The 23,005-nt window shown below is 39.8% G+C and overlaps 1 protein-coding gene across 1 annotated transcript; it reads right to left on the bottom strand.

The window, feature by feature from the left end:
* Positions 1 to 2,719: 2,719 nt before the first annotated feature.
* On the bottom strand, positions 2,720 to 19,539 carry CTSL (cathepsin L). Its single transcript, XM_070742783.1, has 8 exons — positions 19,328 to 19,539; positions 12,933 to 13,068; positions 12,208 to 12,330; positions 11,970 to 12,125; positions 10,396 to 10,620; positions 7,217 to 7,385; positions 5,472 to 5,601; positions 2,720 to 3,241 (listed from the first exon to the last, which is right to left on the bottom strand). The coding sequence occupies exons 2-8, from the start codon at positions 13,056 to 13,058 to the stop codon at positions 3,142 to 3,144; spliced, it is 1,029 nt and encodes a 342-aa protein (XP_070598884.1). The 5' UTR covers positions 13,059 to 13,068; positions 19,328 to 19,539; the 3' UTR covers positions 2,720 to 3,141.
* Positions 19,540 to 23,005: the final 3,466 nt, after the last annotated feature.

Raw genomic sequence — 23,005 nt, 5'->3', positions numbered from 1 at the left:
CAGTCAGGGCAGTGGAAAAACTTTTGTTTACCAAGCGACGACTAGCAAAAACAAAGCTAAACTTTTAAGGCGCACAAGGATTAAGTCCAGACCTAATCTAACAAATCCACAGAAAAAGAGTTTGCAGGATCAGTTAAGTCATACGAATCCCAGCGACCAGTTAGGTCCCACAGAGTTGGCCTTCTCCAGGTCCCGTCAACTAAACAATGTCGTTTGGCGGGACCCAGGGGAAGAGCCTTCTCTGTGGCGGCCCCGACCCTTTGGAACCAACTCCCCCCAGATATCAGAGTTGCCCCCACCCTCCTAGCCTTTCATAAGCTCCTTAAAACCCACCTCTGTCGTCAGGCATGGGGGACTTGACATGTTCCCTCCCCCTAGGGCCTAGGCTTATAAAATTTATGCATGGTACGCTAGTATGTATGATTGGTTTTAATTTGTGGTGTTTTTTAAATTAACTTACCGTAAATATTAGATTTGTTTTACATTGTATTGTTATTGCTGTGAGCCGCCCCGAGTCTGCGGAGAGGGGCGGCATACAAATCTGATTAAACTTAAACATATCTGCTGAGTTGTCCTAAATCAGTTCTTCAATAATTTCTCAGAATTCTAATTGTTTGTAATAAGAATAATAACAGCAGAGTTGGAAGGGATCTTGGAGGCCTTCTAGTCCAACTCTCTGCTTAGGCAGGAAACCTGAAACTACTTCAGACAGATGATTATCCAACATCTTCTTTAAAACTTCCAGTGTTGGAGCATTCACAACTTCTGGAGGCAAGCTGTTCCACTGATTAATTGTTCTTAATTGTCAGGAAATTTCTCCTTAGCTCTAAGTTGCTTCTCTCCTTGTTCAGCTTCCACCCATTACTTCTTGTTCTACCCTCAGGTGCTTTGAACTCCCTCTTTTGTGTGGCAACCTCTGAGATATTGGAACACTGCTATCATGTCTTCCCTGGTCTTTCTCTTCATCAAACTAGCCATGTCCAGTTCCTGCAGCCGATCTTCATGCCACCAGTCCCCTAATCATCTTTGTTGCTCTTCTCTGTACTTTTTCTAGTCTCAATATCCCTTTTGCATTGTAGCGACCAAAACTGAATGCAGTAGTCCAAGTGTGGCCTTATCAAGTGGTATTAACACTTCACATAATCTTGATTATATCCCTCTGTTAATGCAGCCTAGAACTGTGTTGGCTTTTTTGGCAGCTGCTGCATATTGCTGGCTCATATTTATTGTATATGTATTGTATACTGCCCCGAGTCTTCGGAGGGGTGGCATACAAATCTAAAATAATAGTAATAATAATAGTAATAATAATAATAATAATAATAATAATAATAATAGCCTGGATAATGAAACATTTGCAAGTAAACAAACCAAGTTCAAAGAGCACCAAATTATTATTATTATTATTATTATTATTATTATTATTATAATAATAATAATTATATGGTTGTCCACTAGGACTCCAAGATCCCTCTCACATGTACCCATGATATACAGTATACAATAAATATACATGGAGGTACTAATTCCCTTTTAAAAAGTTGAACATATGGTTCTCTCACTACTGGATAAATCTCAGCAGCCCATCCAACTAAATCTTTTTTAGAGAACCCTCTATTGACTTGATAATTTCTTCCAAATAGACATGTGTAAGATTGCAATGTCAAATATTGAAACTACCCTCAATCCCTGGGAACACTTTCTTTCTTCCTGTAAGCTGTTGCCATTGGAATTAGTTCTTGTTCTGATCCTTCGAGTCCTTGAGGACTACCTGCACAGACCAGTAATGTTTTCTTGGCAACATTTTGTAAGATATTGTGACATGGCTAAGAGAAAGGGCCTGGCCCCAAATCACCCAGCTGGATTTTGTGTCTAAACCCGAATAGTTCTCAGCATCTCCTAGCCCCTAGTGCTGTGTTTTAAACTACCACACCAAACTGGCTCTCTGTTTAGGGACGGCACAGTGTGAGTATTATAATTACATACATATTCTTGTAAACCGCCCCAAGTCTACAGACAAGGGCAGCCTAGAAACCCAAATAATAAATAATAAAATAAATAAATATTGCCTGTTTTTGTCCCTGCCAATCTACTTTTGAAATCACATAGAAACAAAGAAGACAGATGGCAGAAAAAGACCTCATGATCCATCTACTCTTCCCTTATACAATTTTCTGTATTTTATCTTAGGATGGATATATGTTTATCCCAGGCATGTTTAAATTCAGTTACTGTGGATTTACCAACCACGTCTGCTGGTAGTTTGTTCCAAGGATCTACTACTCTTTCAGTAAAATAATATTTTCTCACGTTGCTTTTGAGAAAATATTATTTTACTGAAATAAAATAATATTTTCGACAGGCAATTTTTGATAAGTGCTCTTCTATGCTTGAGCAAAGAAACTCTAATACAACTAAATATTACTACTTGTATTTTGTTCATGTTTTCCCCAATAGAATATTGGTGGGTGTATATAAAACATGAGTCAAATAGAAGAGAGAATTTACTGAGATAAAGGAGAAAGGGGGAACATTTTCAATTGCCTTCTTTTCAGGAAACGGCCTTGCTTGGAAAAATAATATCCAATAATAAACAAATTTAACCACTCCAGAAAATGACTGTCTCAACTGACCCAAAATGAAAAGAAAAAGAAAAGGGGGGGGGGAGGAGAGAAAAAGATGTTTATTGCACAAATAAAACTCAAAGCTCATACAAAGGTATTGAAATGTTCAGTATTTATTTCCAGGTGCTGTAACACTTTGTGCAAGTCGCAGTTTTAAAAAATAAAAATAGCTGGCTGCAAGCTATCAATATTGCAAGCTTGGGCTCATAAGCAACATTTACATTGAAAATTTTTTTTTAAAAAAAGGAGGCTCTCGCCATCAAGTAAACATCAGAGAGTTTCAAGGTAAAAAAAAATTAAAATCACAACTTGGTTCTCAGAAGAAACTGATACAATCTAATATATTAGAAAACATGTGCAATTGTCAGTTCAAAATCCCTTCGGTGTCAAAATACTTTGGAGGCTCCAGAATGTGCCAAGAGAGATCAACAAGCTGGAGACCTTTAATCCAGTGGTTCGTCTTTCTGTCAATCTAAAATGGCTCTGGTTGTCCTGGGTGACACCTTTCTTTGCACAATTATACCAAGGGGTAACTAGCTGCTGTAGCTATTCCACAGTGGTTGCTTCGGTCTTTAGCCATGTATATATAGCCTTGGTTTCCCCATTTTTCACTCCAGCTGAAAAAAGAACAAGGTATGCGTTAGGAATCTTTCTACTGTGCCAAGATTCTTTTTTGGAATATAGTGTGTGCATGTAACATTTTATTCATTGGATCTATATGCCGGCCCTCTCCAGGGACTCGGGGCAGCTTACAACATATAAAAAGAACAATACTATACAAATCCTAAATCCAACCAATATAAAACCCACTTATCTAATCTAAAATCCCCCATTATTTTAGAAATCATTCAAATATACAAACATTATTACACAGTTCTGTTGCCTATACATCCAACATACCACCCTTTTACAGAGGATAGTTACTAAAATACAGTGGTACCTCTACTTAAGAACGCCTCTACTTAAGAACTTTTCTAGATAAGAACTTGGTGTTTAAGATTTTTTTCCTCTTCTTAAGAACCAATTTCTACTTAAGAACCCGAGCCCGAAAAAATTTCCAAGGAAATTTGAGAGAGGCACGAAGGCCCGTCCAGTTTCCTGCCATTCCCCCTTTAATCCTGGCCATCTCAGGCTATTCTGGGCTGCCAGAGGAGCCTTTCAGTGGTGCTTTGGCAGTCCAGAGTGAACAAAGCATTTTGCTTTCTCTGGGTGCTTGGAGAGGGAAGAAACATCTGCCAGCGCTCCCTTCACTCTGGGCAGCGACTGTCCTCCTCTTCTTCCTCCTCCCAAATTCCGAGCTTTTATTTCTTTCCTAATGGATTTGCACGCATTATTTGATTTTACATCGATTCCTATGGGAAAAATTGCTTCTACTTACAAACTTTTCTATTTAAGAACCTGGTCACAGAATGAATTAAGTTGTTAAGTAGAGGTACCACTGTATTTCCTGATCAATTTATATACTTACTCTTTTTTCATGTATAACATGTATATCTCATGCCTCTTCATCAGAAGTTCAAGGAAGCATACCTACCATTCCAATGGATTGAAAACCCAGCTCAGCACCATAACTATCACTCTACACCTCTTTGTGGATTTGAGTTATTTAAAAAGAAGATAACATCAAAAATGTGAATGCGGTTCCTAGCTCAGATGACTGCATTCACCCATAAACCAGTTCACATAAAATGGTTATGAAATGACTTGGCTGAACTAGATAAGTAAACTATATTTTTGGTGTGTGACATCATCATTGCAAAGCAGTCATTAACCTGTTGAGATTTTTTTTAAAAGCTAATGTTATTGTTTATATTGTTAAATTACCAGAACTTTATACAACTATTTACATTAAGATATGAATGGACCTACAATTTCCACCATATCTAACAAGCAGGACCCATAATGGCAGAACTGGAGAGCACCGATTTGAAATGTACCTTCAGACTTAACTTTTTCAGGATTACACAATTGGTTGGAGTGAAGGGAAAGGTAGCCCTTTGTTGACCAATTGTTCAGCAGCCTTTCGAAGTTACAATGACACTGAATAGGACTTACAAAATCAGTCCTCAAAAATGCGGCCATTAGTTTTCTCATGGTGATATGATCACAATTTGGTGCTTGGAAACTTGCACATAACCTAAATCGGTGATGGCGAACCTTTTTTTCCTTGGGTGCCAAAAGCATGTATGTATGTGCTATCGGGCATGCCCGAGTACCCACACCGATCATTCAATGCCTGGGGATGGCAAAAAAAGGCCTCCCTTGCCCATCCAAAAGCCCTCTGGAGGCCTAAAACAGCCCATTCCCAACCTCTGGTGGACCCAGTAGACTTGTATTTTGCCCTCCCCAGGCTCCAGAGGCAAAAATGCCTTCCCCCATCCCTCCGGAGACCTTCTGGAAGCCAAAAATGTCCTCCCAGAGCCTCCAAGCAAGCCGAAAATCAACACGCACATGCACATTGGAGATGAGCTAGGATAACAGCTTGTGTGCCAGCAGATATGGCTCCATGTGCCATCTGTGGCACCCGTGCTATAGGTTCCCCATCACTGACCTAAATGGTCACAGCATTCCATAGTTATATGGAACTTTCACTGCTGGCTTCCAACAAGCAAAGCCAATTGGGAAACTGGCAGGAAGTGAAGTCATCGTCATGTGACGTGCTTAACAACCATATGCAATGAGCACAACTGCTATCCTAAATCAATGTAGTCCTGTCACTTAGCAACAGATTTCCCAAATATGATTAGCTGAGGACTACCTTCCTGTTAGTAAGCCCTGCATTTGAAAGAGGGAATTGAAGAGAAAATTTGTGGAGGAAAAAACCCCTCCTAAATATTTTAAGCATACCTGTTTTTAACTATCCAATATTTCTTCCTGTTTGCGTCGTCAGCGTCATCTGTACCTTCATGGCCATAGCCAACAACAAGAACACCATGATCCAGCTCTTCACTATTGCACTGTGGTTCATAGTAAACACCTAGAATTAGAATAGTTGGTTAGCTTCCAAAAATCAATAGCTTCTCTAGAAATTAGGTTCACACTAAGCGATTAAGGATCTTCAGTTTTGACTTAGCTTGACATATCTAATGCCATTAGGTGTATAGAAACATAGAAGTCTGACGGCAGAAAAAGACCTCATGGTTCATCTATTCTGCCCTTATACTATTTTCTGTATTTCATCTTAGGATGAATATATGTTTATTCCAGTTACTGTGGATTTATCTACCACGTCTGCTGGAAGTTTGTTCCAAGGATCTACTACTCTTTTAGTAACATAATATTTTCTCGTGTTGCTTTTGATCTTTCCCCCAACTAACTTCAGATTGTGTCCCCTTGTTCTTGTGTTCACTTTCCTATTAAAAACACTTCCCTCCTGGACCTTATTTAACCCTTTAACATATTTAAATGTTTCGATCATGGCCCCCCTTTTCCTTCTGTCCTCCAGACTATACAGATTGAGTTCATTAAGTCTTTCCTGATACGTTTTATGCTTAAGACCTTCCACCATTCTTGTAGCCCGTCTTTGGACCCATTCAATTTTGTCAATATCTTTTTGTAGGTGAGGTCTCCAGAACTGAACACAGTATTCAAAATGTGGTCTCACCAATGCTCTATATAGCGGGATCATAATCTCCCTCTTCCTGCTTGTTATACCTCTAGCTATGCATCCAAGCATCCTACTTGCTTTCCCTACCGCCTGACTGCACTGTTCACCCATTTTGAGACTGTCAGAAATCACTACCCCTAAATCCTTTTCTTCTGAAGTTTTTGCTAACACAGAACTGCCAATGCAATACTCAGATTGAGGATTCCTTTTCCCCAAGTGCATTATTTTACATTTGGAAACAATCAACTGCAGTTTCCATTGGTATGGACCAAGATTGACAAGATATATGTTCTAGTAGGCTATCTTGCAGTCCAATCTCCAAGTGGTATATTGTATTTTTCAGAGTATAAGACACACCTTGTCCCACCCCAAAAGAGGCTGAAAATTCAGATGTATCTTATACTCCGAATGTAGCTTTTCTCCCCAAGCCTTAACAAGGTGCTAATGATCTTCTCCACTCTTCCCACAAGTAAGAGTTAGTAAGAAATCCAAACCAATTTGAATGGATTCCTCAATAGTTAGTGTCAAGCGAATTATGGGGTGTGGCGATGCTTTTTCATTAAGAAAAAAGCAAACTGGAGAATGTTCTGAACTCAGATATGCTAGTGTTACTCCTAAGATAATTGGCAATTATTCACAGTAGTTACAATAGACGCACAATGCATGAACTACTCAGTACAAAGAACGGCTGCTTTTAGATAATTCATGCCTGAGTTGAGGCATGCATGGTTGTGTGTGCGTATTTTGCTCCTATATCAAATGAATTGGGGGCTATACTCTGGGACCTTCTCAGTTGTTTCCAATTTCACGCATACCTCCAACACTTTCTTCCATAGTCCCAAACTTAAGCTTTTCTGAACTGTAGGGCCACAACTCCAAGTAATAGTGACAATGATAGTCAATACGAATGGGAATTTTTTAACCAGTGCATCTTAGGCAGTGGGATAAATTCAGTCAAAAACATTTTGCTTTCACAAATCCTCACCAGATTCATAGAACTGGAAAGAGGAGTGGCTTGCATCAATAGCCACAGAGACCGGTCCTACTGCAGCCACTGCCTTCATCAAAGCTCTTTCCCGTCCTTCAGGGATGTCCACAAAGCCAGTATCATTAGCAGAGTTGTATTCAGGCTTATACAAGCAATCTTCATCATCCTTAAAAGAAAAAAAAAACACAGCACAGAGATTAAGAGCTAAGCTCCATTTTGCAAGGGGTTAACTAATTCTGCTATAAAACAAACAAAACAGATGTGCACAAAATGTCCAGAAGAAAAAGGTTATAAAAATTGCAAACATTGCAATCTTTCAAGCTATTTTACCTACAGAGAACAACAGATCTGGGGTGTAACAAAACAAAGTGAAGCAAATTTTATATTTCAAGTTTAAAGCAGTTATTTCACTCAAGGGAAACTGCTCGAACCAGAATGATTTAAATAGATGGGGTTGTTTTCAAATGTAAAAAGAGGACTTTTGAATTTGAAAGAGTTTAAAATCAAGTGTTTTTACCCTCATCTCATTCAGAAGAAAAGTATATGTTTATTTCATTTCTGACCTGCTCATACGAAATATCTAAATATCCAAAGTCATGTAGCAATCTGAATATAGGCCAAAGCCTAACCTTTATTCAAGGCTCGGACATTAACCATAATCCAGGGTCTGATCTATTCAATCAAAGGCCTGAAACAGCATCCAGATTGAAAATGAACCAAGGATCAACTTTTGCTTTTGGCTCAACATGCAATAATTGAAAAAATGAACTGTTTCTCTCTACACCCACTCTCAATATGCATGGTTGTGAGGGAGTGAATCAAAGATTCAAAGGACTAAAGAATATTTTGTCTTTTCTTACCCTGAATGCAAGGATTCTAATTTGGCCAGCCATTTATTTTTAACATGAAAAGAACAAGATATAACTACTATCTTAGTTCATCTGCAGATATTAATACCCTATCATCGTATGATGCTGTGGAGTCTCATTTCTTTCTGGTCATTCTCATACTGCATGCAATGTAAATTACAGTGAAAAGCAGTAAAACTAAGACTACAGGAAATATACATATAAATTAGTTCATTTATAAATATAGCCCTGTCTTAATTTTCCATTATGAATTTGAAATAGCCAGAAAGATTTTGAGGTAATTATTTTCTTTTCATGAGTAAGATGAACTGATTGTATCACAATGTAAACTTCCTGGAACATTACAGTTTTACCAAATGTTTCTAATTTCCAAACCAAGTAGAAAAACAAGTTATATGTCTAACTTAAAAGGAGTTACTACTGTATCAACCGATTTAATAACTGTTTCCAATCTATCTTTGTGTGGATGACTAGGAAAGAATCAACCAACGAAGTTATGTGATGATTTATGTGTAAATCTGTTAGGAAATTGTGGGAGTTAGGGAAGTAGAAAAGAAAGAGGGAGGAGAAAGAAGGTAGAGCGAAGAGAGGGAGAAATAATAATAATAATAATAATAATAATAATAATAATAATAATAATAATTTATTAGATTTGTATGCTGCCCGTCTCCGAAGACTCGGAGCGGGAGGGGAGTGGAAGGAAAGTATAAAAGGAGCAAATTAAGGAATACATATATGGCATTTTCGATAGAAATCTATAACTATGGATTTTTGAAATTATGATCTATATATATGGATGTTTATGTAAGTTTGGTGAAAAAGAAAAAAAATGTGGGAGTATAGCAGTCTCTAAAACTATGATAATCATTACTATACAAATCTTCCTTTCATAATTTAAATATTCTGTAAAATTCTTACTGATGTATTACTGATTTTCTTTATTCCATCTTTATTACTTTGTAAGTGATGTAACATGGCAATTCCTCCTCCTATTTTCCCCATAACAACATTGTGAGGTAGGCTGCGAATGTCCCAAAGTCACCTTGCCATCTATCATGGCTAAGGTGGGATTATTTCAGGAGCTGTGGTGACACAGTGGTAGAACACAATATTGCAGGGTAACTTTGCTCACTGCCAGCAGTTCTGACTACTAAGGTTGACTCAGCCTTCCATTCTTCTGAGGTTAATTAAATGATTTTGGGGGGCAATATGCTGACTATGTAAACTGCTTAGAGATGCATGTATAGCACTAGGAAGCAGTATATAAGCTTAAATCCTATTGCTACCTGCTAGAATACCATCCTCAGAAACGGGGAACAATGATTAAGAAGGCTCCCTGAAAGGGCACTCCTTGAATGAAAGGACCTTTGTCATTAATTTGGGAATTATGTTCTCAGGCCAAATAAATCTGACAAGTGAATTTGACTAAAGGAAACCTACCTGAGACTTCTCAGGAAACAACAATTGAATGAAAAATTGCTGGTGACTTTCTACCGCTGCACTATAGAGTGTATTTTAACTTACTGCACTGTACTATAGTGTGATATTAATGCAGTATCAGGGTTTTCAATTCAATGTGAAGGATGTGTTTTTGTTTTATTTTTAGTTTTCTTATCCATGATGTTCACTGGAGATGGCATTTAATTTCGTTCTGCGAGGTGCAACGACAATAGAGTCAACTAAAATATATAAGTCAAGATGAACAGATATAATCCTGGTTCTGAAACATAGAAACATAGAAGACTGACGGCAGAAAAAGACCTCATGATCCATCTAGTCTGCCCTTATACTATTTTCTGTATTTTATCTTAGGGTGGATATATGTTTATCCCAGGCATATTTAAATTCAGTTCCTGTGGATTTACCAACCACGTCTGCTGGAAGTTTGTTCCAAGGATCTACTACTCTTTCAGTAAAATAATATTTTCTCATGTTGCTTTTGATCTTTCCCCCAACTAACCCCAGATTGTGTTCCCTTGTTCTTGTGTTCACTTTCCTAAAAACACTTCCCTCCTGGACCTTATTTAACCCTTTAACATATTTAAATGTTTCGATCATGTCCCTCCTTTTCCTTCTGTCCTCCAGACTATACAGATTGAGTTCATTAAGTCTTTCCTGATACGTTTTATGCTTAAGACCTTCCACCATTCTTGTAGCCCGTCTTTGGACCTGTTCAATTTTGTCAATATCTTTCTGTAGGTGAGGTCTCCAGAACTGAACACAGTATTCCAAATGTGGTCTTTCTTTCATTTTCTTGATCAATGACTTAAACAAAGGGACATAACTTGATTCAAGGTGAGTTTTTACCTTTGCAGTGTATGGATACGATTCCTCAGAGTCAATGCCATTGTTATCCTTGATGTACTGGAAAGCCTGGTCCATGAGTCCTCCATTACAGCCCTGGTTTCCTTCTGGCCCAGAACAGTCAACCAGGTTTTGCTCACTCAAAGAGACCAGCTTGCCAGTTTTGCGGAAGTGTTGTCCTTCAAGAGAACCAGTTGCACTGAATGCCCAGCAAGATCCACATTGACCCTGAAGTGAAATGGAACATTTATTTATTTATTCATTTATTCATTCATTCATTTATTTTAAAAATTAAACATTTATTGTAACTTGTTGCTTTAGTAAAAAGTTGTCTCCTAGTTCTTGTTCTCTTGGTTCAGTTTGAGCTTTGCCTTATCTCTACAATATCTCCCATCTTCCAAATATTGCCTCCATTATTTTTGCTTATCAATTATTCTTTATTGCATGCAACTATTAAATCTCTTGCTATTTCAACTTCTGGACTCCCATCCCCTGTCTACTTTCTGTAATGGTGGATTCATACCAGATTCTGGTATGGCTTAGTACATTAGCAACCCAGTCAGAAGAATTTTATGGTTCAATGCACTGTGACAATCTTGGTATTGGGTAATTAGCCTTATATTAGAGTTTGGTGTGATTCTAGCCTTTAACTTTGATCACAGGAGCCACACAAAGACCCACGTCAGCTTTGTAAGTAACAAAATTATAAAAGTGCATATTCAGCAAATTAGCTAGCAGTTTTTTTAGAGTCAATGTTTTCATTTCCTGACTGAGTAAGACTACACAGTCTGAGTAAGACATCATGAGAAAAAAAAAACACCACTAGTTTCTCCCTTCTCAGAGGCAAGACTGAATGAGCAAACACTTCGATGATTCTTATTTTAGAAAGGGTGGGAAAGCCTACACATGCTACAACTCATGAAGTGTTAACATCCTTGTGAAGTACGTAGTACTTTGGGATCTTGGCACAAGCAACTTGACTTTTAACCAGTGCTGCTGAAAAGCATTTGGCTTAACTTCTGCTGGCTCAGGCCGATGATCTGTCTAAATGAATCTTTTTTGTCTTCATCCTGCTATTCCAGATGACTTCCTGAAGCTTGTCAACATAGGTGGGACTGCGATAGGTCCCATGGTCGCACCCTAGCAGTTTGCATTTTAGATACAATGCCTATGAGTCAGGAGGTATTGATTATACGGCTATCATGACTAAAAGTCACCCAAAGCTTAAACGTCCATACTGTATATTGACCAGTCCATTTTAAAAATTGTTTACACTGGTGGACATTACCATAAGCAATTCCACAGAACTCTTTATTGTTCAAATACTTCTTTGCATCATATCACAATGTGAAAAAAAAGGAAAAATATTTTTCTATCTGAGTTGCCTACATTATCATTATATACCTCTGCACTGTCATCTTTACCATAACACATTTCCAATTGTTATATGTTCTCTAGCAGAACTGGTCTCACTACTCTTCTAGGTGTAGAACATCTGTTCAGAATAATATTTCCAAGGGCTATCATAAAGTTTACTTTAATTACCTTAAGGCGATTAAAATAAGGAAATCACATACCTGATCCTTTACTGGTGTTACGTAACCCTTCTCCCTCCAGTCAACCGATTTTGGAACCTCCAAGTAGTTTGGTTCAAGAAATTGTGACCCTTTATATTTCCTTTGAGTCCGAGATTGTTTAAAACCATTCATCACTTGCCTAAATTCTTCATTAGTCTGAAGAAAAAGGAGATTTGTCAGCGTAACATGCCAACAATTTACTCAAGAAAAATAGCCTTGCAATTTTGCCCATACATACCATGTCTCCAAAATGATTCATTCCTAGTCTGTAACTGTGTTTGCCTAAACTGTGGTCCAGGTTGTGCAATTCAATCATTTTCAGATTCTTCTCCCAGATCATCCTCCTCCAGCCTTCTTCCTTCTATGAATGAGGAACAATATATGCAGCATTTTATTACTAGGAATTTCTAGTAAGTGCAAGTATTCATCTAATTTGGAAATTACATCAAATCAAGCTTCTGTTCTTTTATATCTCTAATATTCTATTCTGTTTCTAAAAGGGGAATCCGTTTATCAATTTAAATTATTGCAGAAACTTTGCTTCAAAACTGTAATTATCTCAAACCACATTTTGATAATTTAGCCCAGACACCAAATCACAATTTATTTTTTTTAAAAGTATTTGTAACAGTGCCAAATATTTTCCAATGCTTGACTCTTTTTGCAGGAAAGACATGTTTTGTCAATTACCAAATAAATCAGTGCTTCCCAACCTTGGCCCCAAGTCTACGGAGAGGGGCGGCATACAAATATAATAATAATAATAATAATAATAATAATAATAATAATAATAATAATAATAATAATATAACTTGAAGATATCTGGACTTCAACTCCCAGAAGTCCCCAGCCAGCATTTGCTGGCTGGGGAATTCTGGGAATTGAAGTCCAGATATCTTCAAGTTGCCAAGGTTGGGAAACACTGAAATAAATCATGCTCTTGGAGTCCTAGAAGAGGCTCACCTCATGATACTTCTTGCTGTGCCATGTTTTCCAGCTCAACCAGTGATCGTCTAAAACAGGATCTAAACCTGGAGCAGCAAAGGAGACTCCGAAACTTAGGGCCAAAATGCACAGATACAGCTTCATCGTGAAATGTCTAAAAAGTGTGGAAAAAATGTGCAATTAGAAAATGAAGATCTCCCCTACATTCCCCTATATTACATGAGATGAGAATAAACATACAAACTCTCTTCCATCGACCTGATAGAGACAAAAACCAGGCAGACATTAATTTGTGCCAGCATATAGTTTGTGAACACAGCCGCTGTGTTAAGGAGCTGCTGCCTGCACTCATGAATGTGAAAGCAAACAATGACTATGAAAATTTAGTTGAAATGCTTCTGGCTCCCATCCCATCAGCAATTTGATTTTATGTTAACTACTTTGCAATTTGACAACAACAAAAAATTAAGGAGGCAATACGTAAGGCAACTTGTTTATTGACTAGTTTTAATTCTCATGCAACACCTATCATGATGCATTGCTATGACTTGAGTGGCAATAATAAACAAGAAAACTATATTTAAAAAATCCTCAACGATGAATCACGGTTAGCTGAAGTACTATTAATGCATACCTAGTCAAAATGATACACTCACTGTTGCAATTGTATGAGCTTTTTCTCAAAGTGTTGAAAGGTATGTTCGGAGGGGAGGGATCCAAATTGTTATCCTTGCAGCTACTCTATAAGAAAGTTGCTGTGGAAGATCATTGCCACACAGAGAGATCAAAGTGAGGCAGAGTCAAATGACATTTTTTATTCATGGAATAAAAGTGGATCAGGGAAGTGACCCACCTTAAATTCCTCACAATTGCCATTTCATGTAAGTAAAGTAAAGATAAAATCTCTCTCAGGCGTGGCTTGATTCTTATGGCTTATAGGACACATCCATGTGGAGGTGTTTTGCCAACAAAATAGAAGTGATTTGCCCATACGGTGTTCCCTCACTTTTCGCGGGGGATGCGTTACGAGACCGCCCACGAAAGTTGAATTTCCGCGAAGAAGAGATGCGGAAGTAAATACACTATTTTTGGCTATGAACAGTATCAAAAGCCTTCCCTTAACACTAAATTGCGATTTCCCATTCCCTTAGTAACCATTTAGATTATTACTCACCATGTTTATTTATTAAAGTTTATTAAAAAAATATTTATTAAAGGTGGACAAATGTTTGGCAATGACATATGACGTCATTGGGCAGAAAAAAACGTGGTATAGGGGGGGAAACCGCGAATTATTTTTTAATTAATATTTCTGAAAAACCGTGGTATAGACTTTTCGCGAAGTTCGAACCCGCGAAAATCGAGGGAACTCTGTACTTTCTTCTGGTTTGTTTCCCCCATCCCCCAAGTTCATATAGCCACCCATGTCACAAAACAAACGGCTCTCGGGTGTGTTCAATAATGTGTTAAAAAAAACAATAATTAATATAAATAACAATTGTTAGAAAGTGTTGAAACCATAGAAACAAAGCTAAAAAAAGGAACAATAGGTGAGGAAATGTTAATAACCTCAGATCTAATTGGCAGAACCAATTCTGGAGGGATTTTATTCAATTCAATTTATTTATTCAATTTTATGCTGCTCTTCTCCTTAGAGTCAGGGCGGCTTACAACATGTTAGCAATAGCACTCTTTAACAGAGCCAGCATATTTTCATATTCAGATTTTCAGAACAGGGGGGTGTTGTTTGTTTTCTACTTCCTTAATCAACAGTCCTCCATCCAAGCATTAACTTCATTTGACTCTGCTTAGCTCTTCAAGATAGGTAAAGATCCACTAAAGAACAGGGTTATTTCAATAGAAAAATCTTGCACTTTTTCAGAGCAAAAACTTCAAGTGGGGCTGTAGTTATAGGTTACAATTTTCTTTTCCTTGCACCAACATGGAGTGGACTACAGTATTTTCTGCATAATAAGAAAAGTGCATTGTTAGCTGTATCTTTAGTGCTACTGTATCTTTTGAGTCTTGGCTTTGAAACCTAGGATGAGTGTATGTAGCAAAAGAGCTGAATGAACAGAGGGAAAACGTGCTTTGATATGGTTATTTAAATATTAATATTATTATTATTTATTGGATTTATATGCCGCCCCTCTCCGCAGACTCGGGGCGGCTAACAACAGAATAAAAACAACATGTAAATCCAATACAAAACAGCTAAAAAACCCTTAATTCTAAAACCAAACATACATACAAACAATCATACCATGCATAAATTGTAAATGCTTAGGGGGAATGAATATCTCAATTCCCCCATGCCTGATGGCAGAGGTGGGTTTTTAGGAGCTTGCGAAAGGCGAGGAGGGTGGGGGCAATTCTAATCTCCGGGGGGGGAGTTGATTCCAGAGGGTCGGGGCCACCACAGAGAAGGCTCTTCCCCTGGGCCCCGCCAAATGACATTGTTTTGTTGACGGGACCCAGAGAAGGCCCAGTCTGTGGGACCTAACCGGTCGCTGGGATTCGTGCAGCAGAAGGCGGTCTCGTAGATACCCTGGTCCAGACTAAGAAATACAATTAACCTGTTTCCTCTTCCTCCTGATTTGCAAGAGATGTAATACTTCGCTTGTTAACATTGGAAAGAGGTGGGAGATGGAAAAAGGAGAACTAAAATATTAGAACGGGACTTGGAAACTAAGGTGATTCAGGCAACCACCCATCATACACTGCTAACGCTGATCCTTCACTTCAGTCAATCAAACAATGCTAATAGATTATCCGTCAACCTGTATACCTGTCCCAACTAGATCAGAGGTCTTCAAAGTTGGCAACTTTAAGACTTGTGGACTCCAACTCCCAGAATTCTCCAGCCAGACTGGCTCACTTCAGGGATGCTGTTTGTCTTATACTTCCCTAATCAAGCATCCAAGCATTAATCTGATTTGACTCTGATTAGCTCTTCAAGATGGATAATGACCCACTAAAGAACAGGGATACTTCAGTAGCAAATAAAGAGGGAGAGGAAGCAGGTTTATTGTATTTCTTAGCCCGGTTATTTAAATAACTATATAATATAATATAATTTTTATTGGCCAAGTGTGATTGGACACACAAGGAATTTGTCTTGGTGCATATGCTCTCAGCGTACATAAAATAAAATATACATTTGTCAAGAATCATATGGTACAACACTTAATGATTGTCATAGGGGTCAAATAAGCAACGAAGAAGCAATATTAATAAAAATATTAGGATATAAGCAACAAGTTACAGTCATAGAGTCAACATGGGAGGAAATGGGTGAAAGGAATGATGAGAAAAACTAGTAGAATAGAAGTGCAGATTTAGTAGAAAGTCTGACAGTGTTGAGGGAATTATTTGTTTAGTAGAGTGATGGCGTTCGGAAAACATGTTCTCTCTCTATTCATTCAGTTCTATTGTTACACACACTCAACCTAGGTTTCCAAGCCAAGACTCTAAGCCTTGGTAGTGCAGTGGCTAGAGTGCAGTACTACAAGCTGCTACGGCTGACTGCTGGGTGTAGTTCACCAGTTCAAATCTCAACAGGCTCAAGGTTGACTCAGCCTTCCATCCTTCTGAGGTGGGTAAAATGAGGATCCAAATTGTTGGGGGCAATAAGCTGACTCTGTAAACTGCTTAGATGGGGCTGAAAAGCACTGTGAAGCGGTAAATAAGTGTAAGTATTGGATTTATATGATGTTTTTTATTACTGTTGTTAGCCGCCCCGAGTCTACGGAGAGGGGCGGCATACAAATCCAATTAATAATAATAATAATAATAATAATAATAATAGTAATAATAATAATAAGTACTATTGCTATTGCCAAAGATATGGATAGCTCTAAAGATACAACTAACAATACCCTTTTCTTATTGGGCAGAAAGTGTAGTATCCCACTCCCATGTTGGTGTAAGGGAAAGAAAATTCTGACCTCCTACTACAGCCCCACTTGAAGTTACAGTATTGCTCTGAAAAAAGAGCAAGAGTTTGCTACTGAAATATCCCTGTTATTTAGTGGATCATCATTGCCTATCTTGAAGAGCTTAAGCAGAGTCGAATCTGGTTAATGCTTGGACCGGAGACTGTTGATTAGGAAGTAGAAAACAAACAACATTCCCCTGAGGTGAGCCAGGCTGGATGAAGAATTCTGGGAGTTGAAGCTCACAGGAAGCTATGCTGGCTGGAGAATCCTAGGAGTTGCAGTCCACAAGTCTTAACTAGACCTCTGATCTAGTTGGGACAAGTATACAGGTCGACCGATAATCAATTAGCACTGTTTGATTTGTCTGACTGACTGACTGAAGTAGAAAACAAACAACATCCCCCTGAGGTGAGCCACAGCTGGCTGGAGAATCCTAGGAGTTGAAGTCCACAAAGTCTTAAAATTTGCCAACTTCGAAGACCCCTCCTTCAACTAGATTATTTGTCCAGCCTTTTTTGGCTCCTTCCCCCTTTCCCACCAGAGCCAGGGCAGGCAAAGTTGGCTCTTCTAGGACACGTGTCCAGAATTCCTGAGCTAGCATTGATTGGCTCAGGAATTCTGGGAGTTGGAGTCCACAAGTCCTAGAAGAGCCAACTTTGCTTGCCCCTGCGTTGACCAGAGGGATCTTGCTCCCTCCCTTCTTGCTACCAGTGGGGGAAGACAGAGAGGGAGGAAACCTTGTAGCAAATTGCCCCAATTGCCCTTATAGTACATCCCCTGTCCTATAGTCTCCCCTATATCTCCTCTTCTATCCATTATATCTCTTATATCTCTTCTGCTATTCTCTCTAGTTATATTTACTCCTATATTTTCCTCTTCTATACTCTCTTTGATACATTCTACTCGTATATATCCTCTATAACCTTCATTGTGTATCATTGTGTATTGGTCAAAACAAATAAAATAAAGATATGATACGCAACCCCTTTTTTGGGGGGGTGAAGGACGAGAGCGAGGAGTCCTCATTTAAGGGCATTCATACGTGACTCATCCTGCCCTACGCTGGGAATCACTTCCGCTGTCCTGATTTCCAGGCGGCGGGGGGGAAGGGGACGGAGATGCGCGGCCTCCTCTTCCCCCTCCCCCTGGGACTGGAGGGGAGGGGGGCGCTTGCGGACACGTGACCCGTCTCCAGTAAACAGATACCCGAGCCCTCCCCCCCACCTTTCCAAGCGCCGCCAGGCAAGGCGAGAGACAGAGATGGAAAGAAGGCCCGGGATATGCAAGCTACTTGTTTGGTGGTGGTGGGAGGGAAGTGGTGGTGGAACCGGTCCAAGCCCACGGGGAGGGTCTTTTTCTAATGGAAAAAAAACGGGAAGCAAGGCCAAGCCGGTGAGGGGGGGGAGGCAAAATGGTGAAGGGAGTCGCCAAAAATAAAAAATAAGAGCCGAGGTCGACGGAGGACCAGGCACATTCCTCTACGCCCGGGATTCACGCCAGTGTCTCTCTCTCTCAGCTTTCATAAACAGCGACCCAAAAACAAGCAGGCGCGCCCTCGTTGCCCTCGGTGAGGAAGCAAAGAAGTTGGAAGCGGTCCCAAAGGAGGTTTTCGCACGACGGTCTCCTCCGCTAGCAAGGCTTGAGAGGCGATTGGAGGCTTTTTTATTTTTTATTTGCAATGGAGGTGGGAAAGAAAAGCCTAAAGGGTAAATATTGTTTCAGCCTTCCTGGCGAGTTCCATTACATGAAATGGAAAAGCTTTCGTACAATTGAAAAAACACTTACATATAAACACACACACACACACACACACACACACACACACACACACACACACACAGAGCTTTATCCAATCGAAGATCCACCAGGTTCTCCCAAAATATTTGACTTCGCTGGAAACCAGGCGCATCTTCCCAGCTTCTAAGCGATGGATAGAACATATAGATCGTCTCTCCACCCCCCTTCTTTTTATAAACAACCCGACAGAAAGAGAGAGAGAGAATAACCCCCAAAATCACCCAGCCGGCTTGGCTGATTTAGATCAGATGAGATGGAAGGTCAGATCTGATAGATAGATGAGATGTAGGTCATCTAGTGTTTCCCAACCTTGGCAACTTGAAGATATTTGGACTTCAACTCCCACAAGGGAATTCTGGGAGTTGAAGTCCAAATATCTTCAAGTTGCCAGGGTTGGGAAACACTAACCCCCCACCACCACACACAACACCCCGCTCAAGCGGGAGTTCCGACGCTATTTCGGACAAACGCCAGTCCGAGCTCCCTTAAAAGATCCCCAGGGCGTTTAAAAGGAAAAAAAGAGACCGACAGTACCGGCACCCCCGGATCTCATACCCCCGCCAATTCCGCTGTCGGGACCCAGAATTCCGAAGGCGCTGCCGAATGGAAGGTGGCGGTCATCTCTGGCTCTCTTCCCTTCCCCGCCGACCCCTCGCAGCCTCCCGGTCCCCCCCTTACCTGTAACAGCGACCGAGACGAGAGCCCCTCTTCTTCGCCCGCTTTGCCGGTCTGTCTCCGGGCCGGGGGGGCTTCGCTCTAAAGCCTCCACAGCCCGGAGCGGCCCGGCCCCCTTCTGGCCCTCGGATTGGCTACCGAAAGCCCGAGGGGCGGAGCCAGGACTAATCCGCGAAAAAGCGTGACTGCCGATCCCGTGATGCCCCTGAGGCAACTCAGACCTGTTGGGGACGGTGGGGGGGGGATGAGGTGGGGGATGCTGGCTCGTGACTGGGGTGGGGGTGAGGGGAGTGGGGGGAAAGAAGCTTTGGTGTCGTGGAGGCTCCTGGAGAGGACTTTGTTTCATACCTTGTCAATTACCAAAGAAATCCTCGGAGAAGGGCGGCATATCAATCCAATCAATCAATCAATCAATCAATCAATCAATCAATCAATCATGCTCTTGCAGTCCTAGAAGAGGCTCACCTCATGATACTTCTTGCTGTGCCATGTTTCCCAGTCCAACCACTGATCGTCTAAAACAGGATCTAAACCTGGAGCAACAAGAGAAGTGCAAGTCTCAATTTAATTTGGAAATGACATCCGATCAAGCTGCTGTTCTTTTACTTTTATATCTCTAATGTTCTATTCTAAAAGGGGAACCCATTGATCAATTTAAGTTACTGCAGAAACTTTGCTTCAAAACTATAAGGATCTCAAACCACATTTTGATAATCAACACCAAATCACCACATTTTATAAAAAATGTATTTGTAACAGTGCCTAATATTTCTCATGCTTGGCTCTTTTTGCAGGAAAGACATGTTTTTCATACCTTGTTTACCAAAGAAATTATGCTCTTGGAGTCCTAAAAGAAGTTCACCTCATGATACTTCTTGCTGTGCCATGTTTCCCAGTTCAACCAGTGATCGTCTAAAACAGGATCTGAACCTGGAGCAGCAAAGGAGACCCCGAAACTTAGGGCCAAAATGCACAGATAGAGCTTCATCATGAAATGTCTAAAAAGTGTGAAAAAATTATACAATTAGAAAACAAAGGTCTCCCCTATATTACATGAGATGGGAATAAATTGTTGTGAAAAAATTGTGTTAAAGGGTTAAATAAGGTTTGGGAGGGAAGTGTTTTTAATAGGAAAATGAACACAAGAAGAAGGGGGCACAATCTGAGGTTAGTTGGGGGAAAGATCAGAAGCAACATGAGAAAATATTATTTTACTGAGTAGTAGATGCTTGGAACAAACTTCCAGCACATGTGGTTGCTAAATCCACAGTAACTGAATTTAAACATGCCTGGGATTAACATATATCCATCCTAAGGTAAAATACAGAAAATAGTATAAGTGCAGACTAGATGAACCATGAAGTCTTTTTCTGCCGTCAATCCCTATGTTTAAGTTAATGTGCCACATTTCCCCCCCCCAACAATTATTTATTGAACACAATGAAACTTGCACAAAAGAAAGAATGAAGTTTTTTCTACACTCCCTATTTTTCTACGTAATCTCTGTTCTGCCCTGTTGGTACCACTCCTTGTTCTAGTCACAAAGCCGTTTCCGCACTGTGCAAATCACCTGTTTGTCATCCTCAAAATATCTTCTGCGAATGGCATCCGTTCAGATCCATGCAGATTCTCCATAAACTACACAAATCCTTGTCAATGTTCCCAACAGTTTCTTTCTCCGCAGTGAGAAATTCAATGATGGCATGCTGCTTGTAACGTACATCACTTACAGACGCCATTTTGAAATACTGCTGCAGCTATGCTGTCTGAAGAAACGCAACATTTACACATGCACTTCTGACAATTCAAATCATGCATATTTAAAATTTCACATTCATACCATTACACTAGCCTGAGGGAAAAAAATTGGTGCATTACCTTCTGGGCGACCCTCAAATCTCTAATATCCTATTCTATTTCTAAGAGGGAATCCATTTATCAATTTAAATTACTGCAGAAATGTTGCTTCAAAACTGTAATGATCTCAACCACATTTTGATAATTCAGCCCAGATACCAAATCACCATATTTTTACAAATGTATTTGTAATAATGCCTAATATTTCTAGTACCTTTTTGCAGGAAAGACATGTTTTATACCTTGTCAGTTAACAAAGACATCATGCTCTTGGAGTCCTAGAAGAGGCTCACCTCATGATACTTACTGTGTCATTTTCCCCAGCTCAACCAGTGATAGTCTAAAACAGGATCTAAACCTGGAACGGCAAAAGAGACACAAAACTTAGGGCCAAAATGCACAGATACAGCTTCATCGTGAAATGTCTAAAAAGTGTGACAAAATTATACAATTAGAAAACAAAGATCTCTCCTTATCTCATTTATCTTTTCTTCCTTTCAAATATGTTCACTATACTTTTATATCTTTTCTTTTATTCTTTTCTTTATTTATATTATTACATATCCTCTTCAATGTGTATTATGTATTGGACTAAATCAATCAATCAATCAATCAATCAATCAATCAATCTCTCCTATATTACATGAGATGGGAATAAACATGCAAGCTCTCTTCCATCAACCGGATAGAGACAAAAACCAGGCAGGCCTTAATTTGTGCCAAAACAGAATAGCTTAGTATAGTTTGTTAACACAGCCGCAAAGGAGCTGCTGCCTGCACTCATGAAATATGAAAGCAAACAATGACTATGAAAATTTAGTTGAAATGCCGCTGGCTCATATCCCATGTCAGTAATTTGATTTTATGGAGATGAAAACAAAAATTAGCTGAAGAAGCGGCATCCCAATTGAATCTCAGTGGGCTCTCTTCGAAACACGAAATGATGCAAGCTGACCTTAAGAGAGCAAATGGTGGAAAACATCAGAGTGCGCTCCCCCCCCAAAGTTCAGACCATTTCCTTCCCGACGCATTAGAGATGCTGGTAACTAAAGGAACTCCATTATTATTATTATTATTATTATTATTATTATTATTATTATTATTATTATTATTTATTAGATTTGTATGCCGCCCCTTTCCGTAGACTCGGGGCAGCTCACAACACAATAAAAACAGTTTATAACAAATCTAATAATTTACAATTTAAAATATAAAAAAACCCCATTATTAAACAGACATACACACAAGCATACCATACATAAATTGTATAGGCCCGGGGGAGATATCTCAGTTCCCCCATGCCTGACGACAAAGGTGGGTTTTAAGGAGTTTGCGAAAGGCGAGGAGGGTAGGGGCAGTTCTAATCTCTGGGAGGAGCTGGTTCCAGAGGTCCAGGGCCGCCACAGAGAAGGCTCTTCCCCTGGGGCCCGCCAACTGACATTGTTTAGTTGACGGGACCCGGAGAAGGCCCACTCTGTGGGACCTAATCGGTCACTGGGATTTGTGCGGCAGAAGGCGGTCTCGAAGTTATTCTGGTCCAATGCCATGAAGGGCTTTAAAGGTCATAACCAACACTTTGAATTGTGACCGGAAATTGATCGGCAACCAATGCAGACTGCGGAGTGTTGGTGTAACATGGGCATACCTAGGGAAGCCCATGACTGCTCTCGCAGCTGCATTCTGCACGATCTGAAGTTTCTGAACACTTTTCAAAGGTAGCCCCATGCTTAAGATTCCTAGGCTGTGGGAGGAAAAGGCTTGGGAGTCCTACGAAATTTTACTGGCCCGCAACACTTCCAGCTTCTACAGCGTCTTTTATGTTCA

This window comes from Erythrolamprus reginae, chromosome 2 (assembly GCF_031021105.1).
Source record: "Erythrolamprus reginae isolate rEryReg1 chromosome 2, rEryReg1.hap1, whole genome shotgun sequence".
NCBI lineage: Eukaryota > Metazoa > Chordata > Lepidosauria > Squamata > Dipsadidae > Erythrolamprus > Erythrolamprus reginae.
This window is presented reverse-complemented; position numbering and strand designations above follow the sequence as displayed.

Excerpts from the sequence above, each read along its gene's own strand:
- CTSL (XM_070742783.1), bottom strand. The coding sequence starts at position 13,058 with ATGAAGCTGTATCTGTGCATTTTGGCCCTAAGTTTCGGAGTCTCCTTT. Across the intron at positions 10,621-11,969 it reads TAACACCAGTAAAGGATCAG|GGTCAATGTGGATCTTGCTG; the intron begins GTATGTGATTTC and ends ATTTCACTTCAG. Across the intron at positions 7,386-10,395 it reads CGTATCCATACACTGCAAAG|GATGATGAAGATTGCTTGTA; the intron begins GTAAAAACTCAC and ends TTTTCTTTTAAG.